Source organism: Eleginops maclovinus, chromosome 22 (assembly GCF_036324505.1).
Source record: "Eleginops maclovinus isolate JMC-PN-2008 ecotype Puerto Natales chromosome 22, JC_Emac_rtc_rv5, whole genome shotgun sequence".
Taxonomy (NCBI): Eukaryota; Metazoa; Chordata; class Actinopteri; order Perciformes; family Eleginopidae; genus Eleginops; species Eleginops maclovinus.
The window spans coordinates 15,470,507-15,489,886 of NC_086370.1; the positions used below are offsets into that span (position 1 = coordinate 15,470,507).

Genomic DNA, 19,380 nt, shown 5'->3' on the forward strand with positions numbered 1-19,380 from the left:
AGATGAGAACATTTGATAGGTGTTTGAAATTTAAAATGAGTCCATTTTAAATCATCCAAGTGGGCCAAAGCAACTACTTTTTTTAATAGAATTTACAGCCCAGTCAGAGTTATGCCTCTGGGACTTGCCTCTTAGCCAGCGTGTCACTGTGATTGATGCTCCTGCACTGGTACTGGACCCGACCCAGGCGCTGAGTCAGCCTGGGGTGCCGGCAACCATGCCTGGATACCCCTTCAGGCACAAAAGAGAAGGCAGCGGGGAAAAATGTTAATTTCACCGCTGTGGGATGTTCATGCTGTCATTTCTCTCATATGGTAGTTGTCTTCAGCAAAGGGTAGAGGAGTTCTTCGAAGACATAATGGTGTTTTGTTACCCTGCAGGGAAAAAGAGGTAACCGTTTGCTTCTGTCATTCATCACAGAGCTACTCCAACGATGAGCATTCACCGGAGCCCAGAGACATGCTGCGTTCCTCCCCCAGCCGCTCACACAGGCACAGCGTCGGCTTCGTCCCCACAGTCTACGGCAACGGCAGCCTACCTCCCAGTGAGTTTCTCATGTTTACATAAACACATGATTGCATGACCTATACGGGATCCCAGCCTCGCTCTTTAACATGGTGGTTTCTCTGTGCCTTGTCAGATTCAGCCCACCGGGGTCTGTCTCCTTGCCCCGCTGTGACGGCCGTGATGAGGAACCCTGTGTACACGGTGCGCAGTCACCGCGTTCATACCAGCAACTGTCCATCTATCTCCTCCCAGATATGTCACCAGCACACCCACACCAGGTTACCTCCCTTTTTACATTCAGCAGAACCTTGACCACTGTTTTATTTATATTGTAAGCCGAATGCTTCTGAAGGGGCTTGTTATGATGACTAATATATCTTGATTGGCTTGTTTCCTTAAGGCAAAATAACTTAATTTGGGTGAGGGTGAAGAATAATTTCTTACTGTAGCTTGCATTAATGTGCAGTTATGGTTTTGATCTGCCCATCAATTTAATTGCATCTGAACTGTGAAATACTTTGTGTGTTCAAATAATTATGAGTGTTTCCTAAGGCTTTTTTTTCTTCTGTAGCCCACAACACCAGGGTCGTCTGAGCCTGGACCTGAGCCAGCAGAAGCGCACGAGTGACTACTCTGAAACGTCATCGTCACGAAGCAGCCGAGCTTCACACGGTACAAACTCACTGCCCTCCAGCGCTCGACTCGGTCAGTCTGACACTCATGCACGCACACAAACACTCATAAAGGTCACAGCCTCGGTGCCCTTCCTCTTTTTGAAATTGTGTCACAGCATTTATATTGGTATCATCTCATCCCTGTTCTAGGTTCTTCCAATAATGTCCAGTACCGCACAGAGAGGATCAAAATACCTTCCACTCCACGCTACCCCCGCTCAATGCTGGGCTCAGACAGAGGTACTGCGCTTACCAGTGAATAAAACACTTCACTCTCTACACATTATTTATATACATTTACTCCAGATCCTTTAATCATAAACTGCACCGCGGCAGCTCTAATCCTATTTTCTTAATTTTAGTTCAGACCTGGTTTAACTCGCTAAACTGTAAGATCAATATCTTATTTTTTTTTTTTATGTATTGAGTTTTTACAGCATCAACAGAAGAAAAAGGTTAAATGTCATCCTCAGATAAATACTGTAGAAACCATCAGGACAGGCAGTTCAGGTAGCATTGATTCTGTCAGTGTCAGGTTTTTAATTTATGTGGACTGTATAAAACACACAGTGTACACATGTTTACCGTTGAATCACACAATGGTTTCAAGTTGCATTTGTATTCACATATTTATTCCAGATGTGTATCTTTCTGAGATGTCCTCTCTGACTTGTTCTGTCCCTGTTTGCTCCTCTTCCCCTAAATCCAGGCTCTCTGTCGCACTCCGAGTGCAGCAGTCCCAGTCTTATCACACCTCCACAATCACCACTCAATCTGGAGACTTCCTCATTTGCCAGCAGCCAATCTCAAGGCTCCATTTCCACTTTGCCTCGCATCTCAGTCAGCCCTTTGCCGATAGGGGAGCGCAGGAAAGACAGGTATGATTTTTAAAGCTGTACACTAAGAAAATGATTTGGCCAGTTTGGATTACATCTCTGCAGTAATGTTATGCTGCTGAACATTGGAAGATTGGAAAATTGAAGGTTGAATATACCAGATGACTAGAATACTAATCAGATGGTTGTTTTTGGTGCAATCGTTGTGATAGGACAGGTTTTGTGGGAAAAAATGGTTCTGCAAATGGTGTAGCTAGTGGGTGAATGACGCAGAGTATGGTTATAAGGATGACTTCAGAAGCCGTTACAATATGGCCTGCGTTTGCCCTTAGGGATCCTCTTAGGCTAATTTGAAAGGCGTTGCCAGGCAACAGGTCAGAGCTGTGCAATCACTCATTGAAATTCAGAATGAAATCCTATTAAAACTTCTAATAATTGTATAAAGCCCCCTGGCTGTTTCAGGAAACGAAGCATCTGCTGCTATTTTAGGATTTTGTTTTTATTCCTTCCTCCGAAATATCTGTCCCATTTTGTCTCCTCTACACCTCCCTTATACTGTTACTGTCTCTGTATGATATCTGTCCTCCATTCTGCTCTTTATCTTCCTCCCGCCTCTCTGCGACCTTCCACTTCCAGATCTCTTTACCGTAACCGATCTTTTCTAAGGATTCCTCTGGCTGCAAGGCCGAGGTTCTCCTCTCTCAGGAGCCTCAGGTTTGTGCTTCATCACAGTGCTACAAACGAGGGAATGCCCACCTTTTCCCCAAATTCAAGTCGTTGACATGTTTTCACTTCAGTTGGCTGGATAATATGGAGGAGCAGACTAGTTTTATGCACTCTACATGCACTATACGTTATGCAAAAGCAAAAATGTGATGTTTTTCACCCTTCACACGAGTGCGGCTTAATTTTTTAGATAGCTAGTTCTTTGCATGACACAATTTCAGCGCCTTAGGAAACCAAAATAAATTATTCTTGATTATCCACACTCGCAGAACTTCAAAGGTTCAGTGTTATGTTCATACGGCTGCACTTGTCTCCCTCCATGTCGGAAATCCCACTTTTATCCCAGATTTTGCATGCAGTGTCCATGCCCCATGATGACGACATGGTCAACATGCATGATTGTTTATTGGCCTCAAGCCAACTCACCTTTCAGTCTGCAGTATGTATGTTATGCTATGGTAATATTATTCAGCCTCAAGCTTCTGGGTCATGGCCATTGTTTGTACACCACCACTCTGTTTTACCCCCGTGTCTGGCTGCCGATCCATCCCTCTTCTCTGCCCTCATGGAAGTGTATGCCCTGTCCAGAGCCAACTTGTAACTGAGACACACGAAGTTCATGCAAATCTTCTTCATGTGAAGGGATTTCACTTGACATAGTGTCTCTGTACTGTAAACCTGTCCTGGTTCTTCTGCTAGCCAGGCGTAAAGTGGACTTCTGTGGAGATCAATTTACAGGCCTGGAGGGGACGCTTTGCAAACATACTTTTATCACTAATCAGACTTTCCTTTGATAGTGTTTGTATTAATATATATATATATATATATATATATATATTATATTTGTACAACATGTGGTTTTGATAAGTAGCTCTGAAGCCAATGTAGTAAGCGTCTCTCCAGAGCTGTAAAAAAATTGGTCAGTTCAAATGTGACGTCCCCTCACTCTATCCATGTGCTCCTTGAGGGCACCCTGTAACTGCTTTTCTTGGCTGCTATTCATTATTATGCTTACCTCCTTCCCACCAGGCCATACTTGGAAGAACCCCGCAATGTCGTTGTGCAGAAAGGCGCAGAGCCTCTGGGCATTTCCATAGTCAGCGGGGAGAACGGAGGCATCTTTGTCTCTAAAGTAACTGGAGGAAGCATCGCCCACCAGGCAGGATTGGAGTATGGAGACCAATTACTGGAGGTATGAACAACATACTGTCGGTCAAAAGGTTCCCTGCTTCAAACTGCATGAATAAGAATGCATTGACATAGAGCAGAACCATACAGCAACACGTATGATAATGCTCATACTACTAATAAAAGTTCCCTGCTCTTTAATTGTGCTGTCTTCCATATATTTATTCCATATGACTTAATGTCCTTAATTCAAGACTGTATTCATTAGCGTTGTCACGGTTCCCAGTATTTTAATTCTTGCTGACATGCATTTGCCGATATGTATTTTCAATGTTCACTTTACTTTATGTAAAATGGCTGACTGAGCTGGAATTCTGTTCAGGACATGCACTGTTCCTCTAAACTCTACACAATTTGAGTTGTAAAAGGAAGAATGAGTAGGAGTATCTTAAAAAATATGTTTTTTAAGTTAGATATTTTATTAATTGTTGGATAAATAGATTACGTTTGAGCAGTTTAGATTAATGTAGCCTTTCGCTTACCTCTTAAATAAACTGGGAATTATCTAGAAGCATACCTCAAAACAGTTAGCACTCGTATCATATAATAAAAGGTCAGTTCAAATGTTGAGTTTGAATTCATTGCAAATCATTTTCTTTAAACACATCTGTTTTTAAGTAAGACATCAATGGAAATTTTAAAGAGTTAATATTTTCCCCGTCAGTAACAGTTAAATATTTTAAAGTGAATAATTAAAGACAGATGTTTATTTCAGTGGTGGCTACCAGATTAAAACCCCGTAATCTGTATAATATAATAATGTTGTGTGCATACAACTAAAGCACTGTTGTTCAGCACTTTAGAATAGCAAGTAGGACTACAGATGTTGCATGGTAATAATGTCTGCCTGTTTAACATGGAACAGGCACTCCTTTTAAGACTTTAAGACAAAGGCAGTAAAAGTAATCCCCTTTAAATTCTCTTGAGTATCTTCCCCACTGAGTACTACTAATTACTAAAACCCTTTTATAGACTTGGAACATACTGTGTATTATTACCCCCACCTCACCTAAACTTTTCTCCCTAACCACACTTTCCTGTCTTTGTCAGTATAATGGTATCAACCTGCGTAACGCTACGGAGCAGCAAGCCCGCCTCATCATCGGCCAGCAGTGTGACACCATCACCATCATGGCCCAGTACAACCCACACATGTACCAGCTGGGAAACCACTCGCGCTCCAGGTAACAGGATGTTTCTTGTAGAGTTGTCTGTTCGTATTCCCTGTAGGGTTAGACCCATGTGTGCTGCTCAGCTGAATCATCCAGTTAGTGTTTCAGTTTAAGAATGGCATCAGCAGTTATATTGTGTTTGGTGCTCTTTAAATACATTTGTAGTTTTTTGGAGCACTGAAGCAAGATGATACATTTTTTTTAGCTGAATGAACATAAAGGAATTCTCTGAACAAGCAGTTGTTCACCCAGATGAAGAGAATAAAGATGTAATTAACTACGTAGCTGTTCATCTAAATATTCACAATATGCACAAATGAGTCCATTTCATAGCTGTACATGGAGTCTGATACTGATATATGAAAGTTTAATACACATTAATATATCACTTAGTAAAACCGTTCTAAAAACAAATGACAAACTACAATTTGATATAGACACTTTAATTATTTGGTGAAAATATGTTATAAATTTGACTGCATAAAAAGAATGAACCAATCATTGATCTCTAGTGGACAAGGTATGTAACGGAGACATTACCTTTACTGGTTTTGCACAAGGTTTTTGCAATGTCATTTTAATTGATTGAGGCAAAATGTTTCTCCTTTTTTACTTGCATTCCAGCTCCCGTCTGGAGCCAGCCAGCACTCAGTCGACCCCCCAGGGGAGCGGAGCCGCCACTCCCGACAATCACTCCACCATCGACACACTCAGCGAACAGGACGAGGGCACGCTCACTCCTTCCTCCAAGCAGACCACACCCAATACCAGTCCCCACAATTTCATCAGGTAAAGCTCTGAACAAACATCAATAAGAGCGGGAAAACAAACGCACCATATTGCAGAGCTGAATGTGAGAGAGCTCCATGCCACACACCTGTACTCCAATAACTCTCTAACTGACCGCTTGTTGTCCCGCAGAATGCCGTCTGAGGGCAGCAGGAAGGCGGTGGAGCCACGGATGGTGACGGTGCGCCGGCCCGGGGTGGAGGTGGGGGTCATACTCTGCGGAGGCAACCTACGTGGCGTTTACATAGAGAGCCTGGATGAGGACAGTCCTGCCAGAGGCCCCGACGGGCTGCTTCCTGGGGACCTCATTCTGGAGGTGTGGACCTTTCTGACTTTTATTCAAACCCACATGCATAGACACACAACCTTTTGCACAGACTTCATAATGTACGTAAGGAGGCTTAATGCACCACACCCTCAGAAACTGACCAATATACTTTGCAAAACATGTATATATATGTTCCATATTTACAATTATTCAAGTACTTAAAGTTTTTGTATTCAGTCACTGTCTTTTTTAAGCGGTAGTTTTGTTTAATTACACAAATGGAAGAGCTGTGGAGCTTTGTAAGACCGTGAATAGTTGTAGCTGGTATTAGTTTTTTGAAGTGATCCCAGGGCTAAACTTTTATAATGAGATGTTGCAGAGCTTTGTTTGCTTTTGTTACTTTAGACACTGCTAGAAGGCGGGCAGGCATTTCTTTTTTCCCTTCCCTCATTGTTCCTCATTGATCCTCTCCTTGTCTGCCTTCTCTCTCACTCCACGTTCATGATCCATTTAGAGCATAGCAAACTCATAACAGACTATTCTTGACATGCTCCCACTTACTCAGCTCTCTGCGTTCTGAATTGCCATGCAGCTTTGTCATCAGGCCGCACAGCATCACTCCGTCCTTCAATCTCCCTTCTTGTTTGTTATTTCTTCCCCCATACATGGCACCAGTCAATACTGCGGCACTGTAATACAGCTGAAAGCTTGGAGGAAATGTAGCTATTTACCCTTCACAGGCACTGCAAATGAATACACAGATGAGTGTAGACACTCAGTACATTTCTCTGCTACTTCTTTTATTTTATTCTCATCCACTCTTGTCTTTCAGTACAACTCGGTGAATATGAAGAACAAGACGGCCGAAGAGGTGTACGTGGAGATGCTGAAGCCTGCAGAGACGGTCACATTGAAGGTGCAGCATCGGCCAGAGGACTTCAGCGCACTCAAAGGCGTTCCAGGAGATGGCTTTTATATTCGGTACATGCACGTGTATACACAGCGCACATGCACACAGGTCAATGTCGGGCGTTTATGTGTAACAGCTCTGTGAGAGGACCACATTCATTCTCCCTAAGCAGCCTCCTCTCTGTGCATGCTGCTATATATACTCACCACTGCAGCCCCTTTGGACAAGATGGAATCTATCTCATCTAACCAATTATGTCCCAGATCCAGCGTGTGACTGCAATGCTGCTAATCGCACCACGCATTTAGGTTATCTATTTAGGTGTTTTAGCGCTCAGGGTTTTCCAGGCCATTAGAAATGCACCCTATATGAATGGAACATGGAGCTCTGAAATAGTTTATTGTTGGGAGTCTGTCAGGGCCTGTTGCCTCAGCTGCCGCAGTCACTTGTCATATAGGCAAGTGGGCTTGTGTCGTCATCTGCAGTAAATACACTCAGCCTTACAGCCTGTCACTGATAGGCTGTTGGGCAATGACTTACGAGGCTCCAACAAGATGCGAGCAAGGCTTCTGCTGTCAATAGATTAACTTTCTCCACACTTCCTTTCTCATCTTCTCTAATTCAGGATCTTGTTCTCTTCACACCTGCTCTCTCTCACTTCATCCACTTTATTCTCCTCCACTCGCTCCTTCTAGGCTGCTCTTCATAACGGCCCATATATCTTTGTCCCTCCCTCTCAACAGAGCACTTTACGACCGTACGGGGGAGGCGGAGGGGGACCTCAGTTTTAAGAAGGATGACATCCTGTACGTGGATGAGTCTTTACCAAAGGGCAGCTTTGGGACGTGGATGGCCTGGCAGCTAGATGAGAACGCACAGCAGATCCAGAGGGGGCAGATACCCAGCAAGTACATGTGGGTGGAGAATGCAATGCACGCTTACACACGCATACATTTTTGAGCTGGAGGACAGTTTGAAACAGCTGTGACAACAATCTGTGCCATACTGCTGCGATGTAGGAGTCGTGTGTAATGTCCCTTCTCTTCCATATGTTTTGTGCTGTCCTTTTTGCACTCACGGCAAAGTCATGTTATCCATTTATTGTATGTCTCTACAGACATGCATTTAAGTTATTTTACTAAAGATATATATATTTTTTATAATGTTGTACTTCGAGGCCTGAAGAGATGGTTTCAAGTAAGAAGCAATTCTCAACAAATGCTAAAATTAACAGAGATTTATAATTTTGTCCAACCAGGATTAACCCTCACATCTATGCCTAAACTAAACCTTTCTCATCTTGGTGCAAAAATGGTTAAACAATTGAAACTTTTAGAAACCCTTCAGGGGCTTTAATGTGTCTAAAAATAGAAAACTTGAGACATACTTTAACACCAATGCACACAAAGCCTTTTTCTAAGAGGTGTGTGTGTGTGTGTGTGTGTGTGTGTGTGTGTGTGTGTGTTAGGATGGACCAAGAGTTTTACCGCAGACACAGTGTGACAGAAATGAAGGAAGACTCCGGTAAGACGCTCTCTGCAGCGGCCCGCAGATCCTTCTTCAGGAGGAAACAGAAACACAAACGAAGCAGCTCCAAAGACAGCAAAGAGATGGTGGCTATGGACACAGTCAGCACGGACTCCATCCCCTTCCTTGATGGTAAGACAGAAACAGCAGGAAGCACAACAATGTCACTCTTTTTCGGGATCCTTTTTTGATTGATACGTATGTTTTTTTGTGTCAGATTGTGTGAGCCTGGCATACCAGCGGGTCCAGAAGGTGGAGTGCGCTTCTCCAAGACCCGTACTCATTCTGGGGCCGCTCACTGACGCTGTCAAGGAGATGCTGGTCAAAGAATCTCCTGGGAAGTTCTGCAGATGTGTACTGGGTGAGTTCACCTTATTCAGATGTTTGTCAGTCCCAAAAATAAGGGAAATACATTTAGCGTTTCCATTTTAATATTTCTGCATCTTTATAAAGACTTTAGGGTTGAAAAACTGGGAGGTTTGGTTTGTATAGTAGTATGAATAGTTTTCCTTCTTTAGCTAAGTTTTCTTTATTCTTTCTGTGATGTCTGCAGAGGTGATGAAGGCATCCCAGCAAGCCATCGAGCGGGGCGTCAAAGACTGCCTCTTCATCGACTACAAGCGCAGAAGTGGCCATTTTGACGTGACCACTGTTGCTTCAATAAAGGAGATAACGGAGAAGGTATTAGCCTGTCCTTTCTTTTATCATTTGATTTTATCAGAAAAGATAGAGGCTCCAATGTGTCTTTAATCTCTGCTCAAGATAAGCTATCACTACGGCTGCACTTTAATCTTCAATATCCATGAATGCAGGTGTCATTGCCTTTTGAAACTGTGTTAAAAAAAGTGTGTTCTTTCTCTTCTATTCTTTTCTTGGACACAGGGATGTCACTGTTTGCTCGACATCGCCTCGCACGCCATTGAGAGGCTCCACAGCGTTCACATTTATCCAATTGTTGTATTCGTCCGCTACAAAAACGCAAAGCAGATCAAGTAAGTGGCATTTCTTTGAGCCACACATACTGTCATGGTACAGTGTGTTTCTGTGCTAGTGTGTGGATGATGGACCCAGCAGGATAAGCCTTCACACTCTCCATCCCACCATGAACCATTTTGTCTGTGACAGCCCACCACCCCACTGCAAACTCTTGCATAATCCCAAATGACTGATGAAACGTCCTGTTGTTCTTTTTGGTCATTTATTTTTAAGATAAAGTCTCTCAGTCTGTGGTGTACCCTACTTTACTTCACATTTGTTGTATGTTTAAAATGTTTTTGCCAGGATTCATCAGGTCAACAGCGCACACTTTTAATATCTATACTGCAAAACCTGATAAACTATAGACAAAGTAATGGATTACCTAATTTTTGACTGATTTTCAGAAAAGATTTCTCTCCCAAGACCCTCACTGGCAAAATAATTAACAGGTGAAGTCTACATTTCAGCATAAACTGTTATCAGTTTATGCTTACTGTATCAGTTGTAAGTATTAGACACTCTGAGTGATCGAAAGCTTCATTTGACACAATGAAAATAACAGGAGGAAAAATGGTAAAGGTTTAATACCTCCCATGCGCCGATCTAAAAGTCTTTCCCGCTTTCCCCCCACAGGGAGCAGAAAGATCCGGTTTATCTGCGGGACAAAGTATCTCAAAAACATTCCAAGGAGCAATTTGAAAGTGCGCAGAAGATAGAGCAAGAGTACAGCAAATTCTTCACAGGTTTGTTTCTAATCAAAACATTTCATACAGATACTATCCCCATATGCACAGTTTCTATGCACTGTATATAACATTACCTTTTGTTTTCAGGTATCGTCCAAGGCGGCACCCTCCCCTACATTTGCACTCAGATCATGACTATAGTTGATCAAGAACAAAGTAAAGTCCTGTGGACTCCACTCGGCTGCCCCTAGAGGAGACTGGCTGCCACTACAGTGAGCTGCGGCCCTCATCTCCATTCCCCAAACACTAATTAACTCTTTCACACTATACCAATAGGTACACTACAGTAAGCAAGTTATGTAAATTATTGATATTTTTTTATCTGTCTTTGTCTTGATTTATAATCAGAGCCTCCATTTATTTCTGACGTGCTGCGGAGCAGGTTGGTAGCACTGGAACCTCGACGTTAAAAGTTCAGTCAGTCTTCCCTAAGGGTTTCTGCTGGTGTATTTGTAATGCTGCATTGTAAGCGTCCGTTTACAGTCAAAAGATGAGTCTGACTATAGGTGTTCAATATTTTCTTGAATGGGTGTCCCTCCCCCTGTACACAAACCTCAACACTAATGAAGTTCAGCCCCACCCCTCCCCCTTGTACCAAATTAACATTTGTGGTTTCCCTAAAATTATGCACCAGTTTAACGACGACTGACAACTAATTGTGTTTGTGATTTGTGAGTGAGTGTGTGTGTGTGTGTCTGTGTGAGAGAGAGAAAGAGAGAGAGAAAATAATGAGACCGTTGTACACAATTGTATTGACAATGTCAGTTTAATCAAGGTCGTGTATTAGCATAAATACGATGCTGTAGAAATGGAATGCCAGGATCAGATATGACATTCCTCGTGATGTTTATCAGAACATGCAAAAATCATCACACCTCTTTTAATTATGTAGCTGTGGTTTTACTGGCGCTGACTGCCAGCAGGGACGGCCATGTTAACTCCAAACACATCGATGTTTGCTCTATGCATTGTGTTTCTATAGTAGCTGGGTGTGTGAACAGTTTAGGGTTTGGAAGTGCCTTCGGAGAAGAAGCCTGATCTGAAACCAGCCCCTTGGTCACAGAGCAAGAACTTGAAAAAAAGTTTCCATTGCATCACTTCACACACCATGGACAAGACGATTTAGAGGCTGATTTGAGACCAGTAAATTGTAGCGCGCATGACAATGGTGAGGTTTTGAGGTTTGGCTGAAGCAGCAGCCAACAGGTTAACTCCTCAGAGTGCACTCCAGGGCTAGACAGACCACTGTGTAACTATCATTCTTTCTCTTTAACAAATATTTAACAACAATATAGAGTATAACATATACAGTATGCAGATACAACTGAAAAAAAGAAACATATATATATATATATATATATATATATATATATTACATGTATTTTCACTAGGTCATACGCCTAGGAACGTCTGGCTGTTGAGTCATGTCTTAGCAGGTATTAGCATGTTTTTAAAAAAGAATTTATTTTTGTTTCTCTGTGGTTGGTTGTCAGTCACTTATCGATGTACTCGTTAAAAGAGACACTATGAAGCAAAGTGTGCAGGGTAATATCAAAAGGGTTTTACTCTGCTCTGTTTAAATGTTAGTGACTTTTCATTGTTATTTAATTGTATTTTTTATTAAGAAAGGCAAAAGATATTGACTAAAATATTGTGCCCTTCCTCGAAACCATATCCTGTATCTTATTGTGCCAAAATCCACTAAGGCAACTTTATCCTTTTATTTCTGTTTTGCACTTGTTTATCTGTTAACCTTAAACATGTAACTGTTCCTAGGTTTCCAATAGACTACCAATAGGTACTATAATTTCTACTGTAACTAATACACGTTTTTATCTTATCACATCAGTTCCTTACATTTCATTGATGGCCTTTTATTCTTAATTAGAAAAAAAGGATTCTTATTTGAATTATTAAAAAGGGATCTATTCTTGCACAATTTTTCAAAGGAAAATTGGTCCACAAGTTTGACTATTGGGCTAAAAATACTAAGCAGAAGCAAACTGTATTGTTACTATTTTTCTGAGTAGATAGCATATGTTAGAGAGGTACACCGTGAAATGGTTGTATGCTTAGGAAGAGTCTAGATGCCAGGTACTGATTGAACTTTTCTTTTATTAAAGAGAATGTGATTTGTATGTTGAGACATTAACATGAGAATAAAACTCATTTTCTGTATCACGCTAAGGACTAAGTCTGAATTTTTGTCTACAGTATAATATTGTCAAAAAAAATGTCATTCTATAATAGTGTTGTGTTTTTAATGGTACCTAAACAACAAGGTGACAATTGGAAAATGTAGAGGAAAGAATAATCATGTTTACTGCATTAAAGTACAGAAGTATTTCAGTGAGAACTGTGTACTAAGGATATTTGAGATGAAAAGGGTAAAGTTATCAATATGCTGCTCCTTTTTCTTCTTTTTCCAAGAAGAGGATGAAAGCAGAGCACAGAGCAAATGTGTTTCTGTAAATGTCTAGCTGAAATGTGACAGTGTCCTTCAGTGATGTAAAAATATCAAAAGTGTCTTTTTTTCTGAAAGAAGCAGCAAATGAAACTGGCAGATAAAATACCCATCCATTTCTGAGTTGAGATAAGGTTGTGTGACAATATCTGCCCGGATCTCAGAGAGCGGGAGCGATAAAGATGTGGCCTTGCTGCATTAAAGAAGCGCCGCACTCGGGTTTCTATACACTTTATAACACACCGGGGCTCTATTTGTTCTTCAGCGGCATTGCAGTCATACGTCATGTGCTGCTGCTTGATGGTGACGGGTTAACGTGTCTACAGACTAGAACATTGAATCAAATATGCACAAATAGGAATTTCATCTTGAAAAGATTGCTGGCGTACTGTATGTATGACTCATTTAAGGAACTTTTAAATCAGGTTTTATTCATCTTAGGCTGTACACGTGTTTGCAACACATCTAAAGTACATAAACTGATAAGCATCCACCACTCAGAGTGATTATGCAAAATAGAATTGGTGATGAATAATGTTGTCTTATTCAATAGGTGTAATTCAGCAGAGCAGTTTTAATCCCTCTTTGGTCAAACCACACCAATAAAGGTGACATTTATTTAGTTTTCAGTCTCTGTTCATGCATTTTAAAATGTCTGCACTTTCAATGTCTATCAACAAACCTTGATGCACGTCATCTAACATGCTTCAGATTTATATATTGTAAATACATTTGATTTCTGCGCATTTCAAATGTCTTGAAATATAGTTGATGTAAGGAATTCACACAATTACAAATAACTTTTTTTGACATACTTGATTTGAATGGGTGTATCCTTATCTGGCTGGTTATTCCTGCTCTGAACATGCATGCTAATATGATAACTTGACATTTACATCAGAAACATAATGTGTCTAAATAAAAGTATTTTTTCTACTAAAGAAATCACTTTTTTACTCCTAAACTGACCCGGGCACTGGCAACAAGTCCAATGAATGTGTGCCCAGGCGTAGGAACATGATGTACATATATTCTGTCCCTATCCAAGAAAAACTATTTCTGTGAGAGTAACGTCCCATGCAGTTGGACAGCCTGTAGCTACACTACATCTTGCTGGTTGATTGGGTGCCTTTAGCTAGAGGTTGTTTCCTCTGAGCACCACATCACTGGTCACAAGGACCTAAAGCAAATTATGTCACAGTGGATGACTACCCTCCAGCTGCCTGTCGGGCTCATTGGGGCACGAGAGTACCCAGTGTCTTCAAATCATCCATTAGTGGCTCAAACTGCCTGCACCTCAGGCCTGATAACTGTTCGTTGGTGAAAAGGTCAGTGATATTCACTTGAGGTTTTGGTCACTAATTACGTCACACTACATCTGATATTGTGTAGGTGCTGGTCTGCTGTGTTGTGTCTCAATTCTTAATGTCCTTCAAGTATCCTTTTGCCTGTTTTAGAAAGGGGTAGGGTCTCCAGCTCTCCTGCTGAGGTGTCTGTTTCAGGACAGCTGCTGATAGCTCAACTGAACTTGAGAGCTCTCGCAGTGAGGGATCTTTGTAGTCCACTCTGGCAAGCCACATGGCCTTTGCCATCTCTGTGCAAGGAGGGATGAATTTGTCCGGTTTGGCCTTCTGCTTGTTCTCCAGCACGTTAACTCCAGCATCTCCAAATGTCCTGCGGGATTACCACCTGACTGCTCTCGAGTTATTCTCTTCATCTGTCAGCACTGACACCCTCTGGTTAAAGTTCTGCTGTCCTATAGGAACCACTCGACCAACAGCTGGCCTTTCGTGGGGGGGGGGGGGGGGGGTGATCAATTCAAGTCCCTTTTTCTGCGGCTGGCTATAAATGCCAGCAAGATTTATTAGGACACACAACTTATGTAGCATGTGCTGCGGACGGTTTTACTTTCTGTAACCGTTTCTATTGGTGTATTGTTGCTCCGGACTGTTGGCTTGTACACAGAGTATGGTGTAAAATTCCCTTTTGTTTTCCCTTCTTGTACATTTATCAGATAATGTGCCACATAACTTATTTGCAGTTATATTTATAAATCTGTGTGAATCACCATAAATGTTACAGTTCTCAAGATAATATATTTTTTAATCCGCCCTTTATGTGATTATGTGAGTATTAATACAAAATTCATAGTCATGAGGCATGGGAAATTTCAGCTTAAAATGTAAATGCCTAAGTTCAAGGAAAAATGGTATTTCTTTTTTTAAATGTTGCAGTGTTTGAGGAAAAATGGTGATGCAATTCATTTTGCTGCTTTGGCAACAACATTTTTACTAAAATAAGACAGTTCACCATGCTGCCAGCAGGAGGACAACCTTAGAGCTGCTCTTCAAGGCCATCCTTATACTTGGCTGCCTGAGAACTAGCTGTTCAGATGCTATTCACTGGTGCGTTTTACCCATAAATCAACATTTCAATAAATGTCGTAATATAGCTAGATGTTATACTTGAAAAGGTAGTTTTGACTGTCTGATTTGATCTTGAAGATATACTGCAGCTTCATTCTTAAAAACATTGACGATGTGAAGGAAATAAAGGGGACAAATAAATTACCATCAGAGTACTGACATCACATGTCTTCACACTTCAGGCATGTTTACTTTTCAAATGACCTGCGCTTGAGAGTTGTCATCATTTCCAACGTCATATAAAATATATAATAAATATATTATTGTTGATATTTGTTATCATGTTGCATCAACATCGAGACATACTGCAGAAGGGCTAAGAACCTTTAATCTCACTGTCACTCAATTGAAGAACTCAAGGACTTGGGAGGCAGATTAGTGGGGGGGGGGGTTTTCAACCACCAAGAGGTCTGGAGCTTAGAGACACAGGTGGCTGTGTGCACCTGGCAGCTCTGGTGCACAGGGGTCACTGGCTATTCAGGCCCCCCCTGTCAGCTGTTTACTCCCTTTCCATTGGTCTGGCTGGGCATCTGTGTGTAGCCATTAACTACTTGCAGTCATGCCTCTCCGTCATCACCAATCCACACCTGTTTTTGACCTAATATGTGCGCTAAAAGTGTAAGCATATTACCGTAATTGACCGGGAAGGACATTCATAACGCAATGAAAACAGTGAAGCCCATTTTGCATGGATGACAAGCCACAGACTCAGTAATTGAAAAGTGGGAGCACTATCCTTAATAAAAAGTCAGCCCAGTAACATTCATAGAGCCAGTGTTGTAGTCAAAGATAAGTAACCTCACTTCACCGTCCTTTTATATTCGCTGTCTCACCACGACAATTCCTATGGGGACTCGTCATTTCCTGTAATGTTTATATCATCTATAACTCTTGAATTTATCACTGATCGATAAAGCTTGCTTTTTAAAGCCTCCTCGTGTTTTTGCGACGTGCGTCATTGACGCGCATCAGAGACGCAGAGGCGCAATTGTAGGCTACCTCTTTCATACACCCAAGCAGCGCAGACCCGGGTCGGCACTGGGAATAAACATCGTCGCTGTATTACTGCCCTCTGTCCATCTTTATTATTAGCGCTTCGCTCCGCCCTCCTACCTGTAAATCTCCCCGCTCTCTCCTCTGGAGCGGATCTGACAGGCGCTCTCAGCTGGCCGCTCGGTGCCAGGGCTGCAGGGGATCCAATGGAGACAGTGACATCCACCCGAGCGCTTGTCCTCTTTACGCAGAATTGACAACGAAAACACCCGCAAGATTATGTAGTCTTCAACGCTGCAGATCCCACTCACCAACCGTAGATTCATATAATTTTTCGCTGTATTATTTTTTTTTAACACGCTCCAGTCGATTGAAGCTTAAAGAAAGTGAAATTGATCGATCGAATCCTCCGCCTGCTAATCGACAGGATCCCTGATGGAAGACGGCTAGAGAGGTCGCCTCGCGGAGAACAGGCTGCTAACATTTTCGCTGTTGTGTTTACCATTACCCGACAAAGCATTGGCAGCCTCGACGGCTGCACACGACGCCGTCTTCGCCATGGCTTTTGGCTCGAAAGACCCAGAAAACCCCTCAGACTAAGAAAAGGTACACATTCGTCAATATTGCGGATTTAAATGCCTCTGTCCAAGGGCCACCGACCCGCTTTTTTGGACAGTTTCGCGTGTGCGGTGTCTCACGCTGTCACGAATAAACGATTCATAGGCTGCTAAAATACTGAAAGAGACTCCATCGGGTGGGTGAACATAATACAGCGAAGAGGGGGATTTTTTTTTTTTCAAGCAATATGGCTGGTGAGTGGGGCTGGGGACGCTGGCACAGGCTCTCCAAGGCTCCTAAATGCTAGCTGAGGCAGGTGGCACCGTTCCCCATGGAAGCGACAGCTCTATGAGGACAAGCAATATCAATAATAATATAAATCAGGACTCTTCAATCTTAATATCCAAGATGGTAGACGTTGTCATCCCGTTCTCGTCTGAGGTGCCCTGCGACAATAATGGGCAGCGTATGTGGTGGGCATTCCTCGCCTCCTCCATGGTGACGTTTTTTGGGGGTCTCTTCATCATCCTGCTGTGGAGGACACTGAAATATATGTGGACGGTTTGTTGCCACTGCAACGTCAAACAGAAGGTATGTTTGTCCAAAATCAATTTGTAGATGTAAGATCTATTTATACGCCCCATATTGATGCACATATTGTATGTTTGTGTTACACTGGCATGACTTCTGTAATGGCCTTTATCGTGCAAGTGACATGCCACCGAGCTAGTTTGATGGCTTCCTCCTCCTCCTCCTCCTCCTCCTCCTCCTCCTCCTCCTCCTCCTCCTCCTCCTACTTACTTGCACCCACCAAACAGATATCAGGTGCCAGTTGCAGTGCTTTTATAATGAATGCATCTCTTGAAGATTGGTATTATCCTTTGGCTGTGTTTACTAACTCCCACTTTTGAATGATGGGGGTGGTGTTGCATGACAGATATGGGTAGGATGAGAGGAGAGCAGTTCCTTCATTTGATTTTTCTTGAACTTACATAAAATTATCCGTATAATATTAATACATCAGCTCTTGACTTGTACTGTGCAAGTAAACGTTTCAGGGGACCATCCACAAGTTTCATGTAACTCAACATATGATCCTGTACATTCTTCCAGTGAGACCTAATGAAGCCCAATGGGACTTCTCATACAGACGCCAAAACATATAGGTCCCTTTATAGTATAACTCTGCAATAATTAGTCTTAAAGAATCCCTATTTGTTGCTTTCTGTAATTTCATTCTTAATTTTCTACACTCAGTGTCGGCTGGAATGTGTTTTTGCTGCAAATGAAATGTATTTTGGAATAATGGAAGTAACCTGTCTGCAGTACAGATATAGAAGTAGGATTTTAAAATTGGTGACTGTCAATTATTTTGCTTGGGGTGGCCTGCTTTTACGATGAATCATGGCTGATTCACGTGTTTATCAAAGCCTGCTTCATATATGACTCACACTTGTGTATGGTGCAAGTCGTTCCCGGTCTGAACAGAGGGGCATTGGAAAGGTAATGTTTCTCAGAGTCTACAAAACGTGGCATAAAACATATTTGTATTCCTAGGCATTAAACAATATTTTGATCTTTATTATGGGAAAACAAATACCGGTAGCTATTTGCTGTGTCTCAAGCATCGAGTATAAACAGGTGGAAAAGAGGATGTAGTGACTGATGGACGGAAGAGAGCTCGATCCGTGTCCTTGATACAGTATGTTTGGGTTGTGTTCAATTCAAATGGATGAGCTGTGTCTCTCCTGCTGCTCTTTTTCCATGTCCTTTTGGTGGCCTTGGCCCTTTTTCTGTTTGGTATTATGACAGGTGGGAGACAGGGCACAGAGTCATCATCCTCAACTGGCCCAACAGCAGAAAATAGCCCCTATTGCTCTGCAACGCTCAATGCTGTAAGATTCAATTCTTTTTTTTTGTGCATCTTTAAATTTGACAGAGTTATTAGTGACCATTTCATTTTAAGTTTGTGAAGAATTGAACGTCAATTTGATTTCCAATGCAATGATTTTTGAGTTTGCCATATAAATTGAAATGTTCAGTAATGTCAATATAGTCAATGATATACAAAACATGATGTGTTCTTCTTTACACAGAACATAACATGTTGCCCATCATAAAACTTTCTTCATTGCCTTTAAGTTATCCAGGCTATTGACTGCATATTGAAAAACAAGTCGACATTTACATGATATCAGAGTTTAAATACTGGGCCTCTGCTGATTCAGTTTATTTTCAAGTCTGCTTACAAGAAATGTTCCCTTCTAAACAGCTCTTATTGACAGTGAAGGATAATTGTGCACTGTGTGCTATTCAGTCTATTACTTGGCTGTCTGCCTCCTGTCATTTTGTTATGCTCATGGATCCCAGAATCGGAAATGGCAGCAAACCAAATGTCATCCTTCATACTTGCTACTGTCTTGCTAGGAAAGCCATGAAAGTAAACCGTGCAAATATAATGAGGTATCCATCTTGTGACTGCTGGTGGGTATCTAGTTGCATCTCATCTCTTGTAAACAAAAATAAAATATATAGAAACGGTAAAAAGGAAAGCATGTTTCTGCGTGCTCCCTCTCTTTGTTGCTGTGTGAGGGAGGCAGAGCCATCCCGTTAGGTGA

At 41.9% G+C, this 19,380-nt stretch overlaps 2 protein-coding genes across 4 annotated transcripts in view; both read left to right on the top strand.

Moving 5' to 3' along the window:
- The window catches only part of dlg5a (discs, large homolog 5a (Drosophila)), a 34,492-nt gene extending 21,988 nt beyond the window's left edge, over positions 1-12,504 (top strand). Inside the window, 18 exon segments of the mRNA XM_063875129.1 lie at positions 421-544; positions 641-785; positions 1,079-1,212; positions 1,332-1,421; positions 1,891-2,059; positions 3,773-3,935; positions 4,982-5,115; positions 5,728-5,892; positions 6,025-6,208; positions 6,993-7,141; positions 7,814-7,984; positions 8,539-8,729; positions 8,815-8,958; positions 9,151-9,278; positions 9,480-9,589; positions 9,980-10,024; positions 10,209-10,318; positions 10,409-12,504. Coding sequence (XP_063731199.1) covers positions 421-544; positions 641-785; positions 1,079-1,212; positions 1,332-1,421; positions 1,891-2,059; positions 3,773-3,935; positions 4,982-5,115; positions 5,728-5,892; positions 6,025-6,208; positions 6,993-7,141; positions 7,814-7,984; positions 8,539-8,729; positions 8,815-8,958; positions 9,151-9,278; positions 9,480-9,589; positions 9,980-10,024; positions 10,209-10,318; positions 10,409-10,512 — 2,460 coding nt within the window. The 3' untranslated portion in view covers positions 10,513-12,504.
- A 3,873-nt stretch (positions 12,505-16,377) lies between these two features.
- Positions 16,378-19,380, top strand: part of kcnma1a (potassium large conductance calcium-activated channel, subfamily M, alpha member 1a) — a 128,921-nt gene continuing 125,918 nt past the window's right edge. For all 3 annotated transcript variants that reach the window (XM_063874868.1, XM_063874871.1, XM_063874870.1), the window contains exon 1: positions 16,378-17,353. In XM_063874868.1, coding sequence (XP_063730938.1) covers positions 17,063-17,353 — 291 coding nt within the window. In that variant the 5' untranslated portion in view covers positions 16,378-17,062. The remainder of the gene's footprint in view (positions 17,354-19,380) is intronic.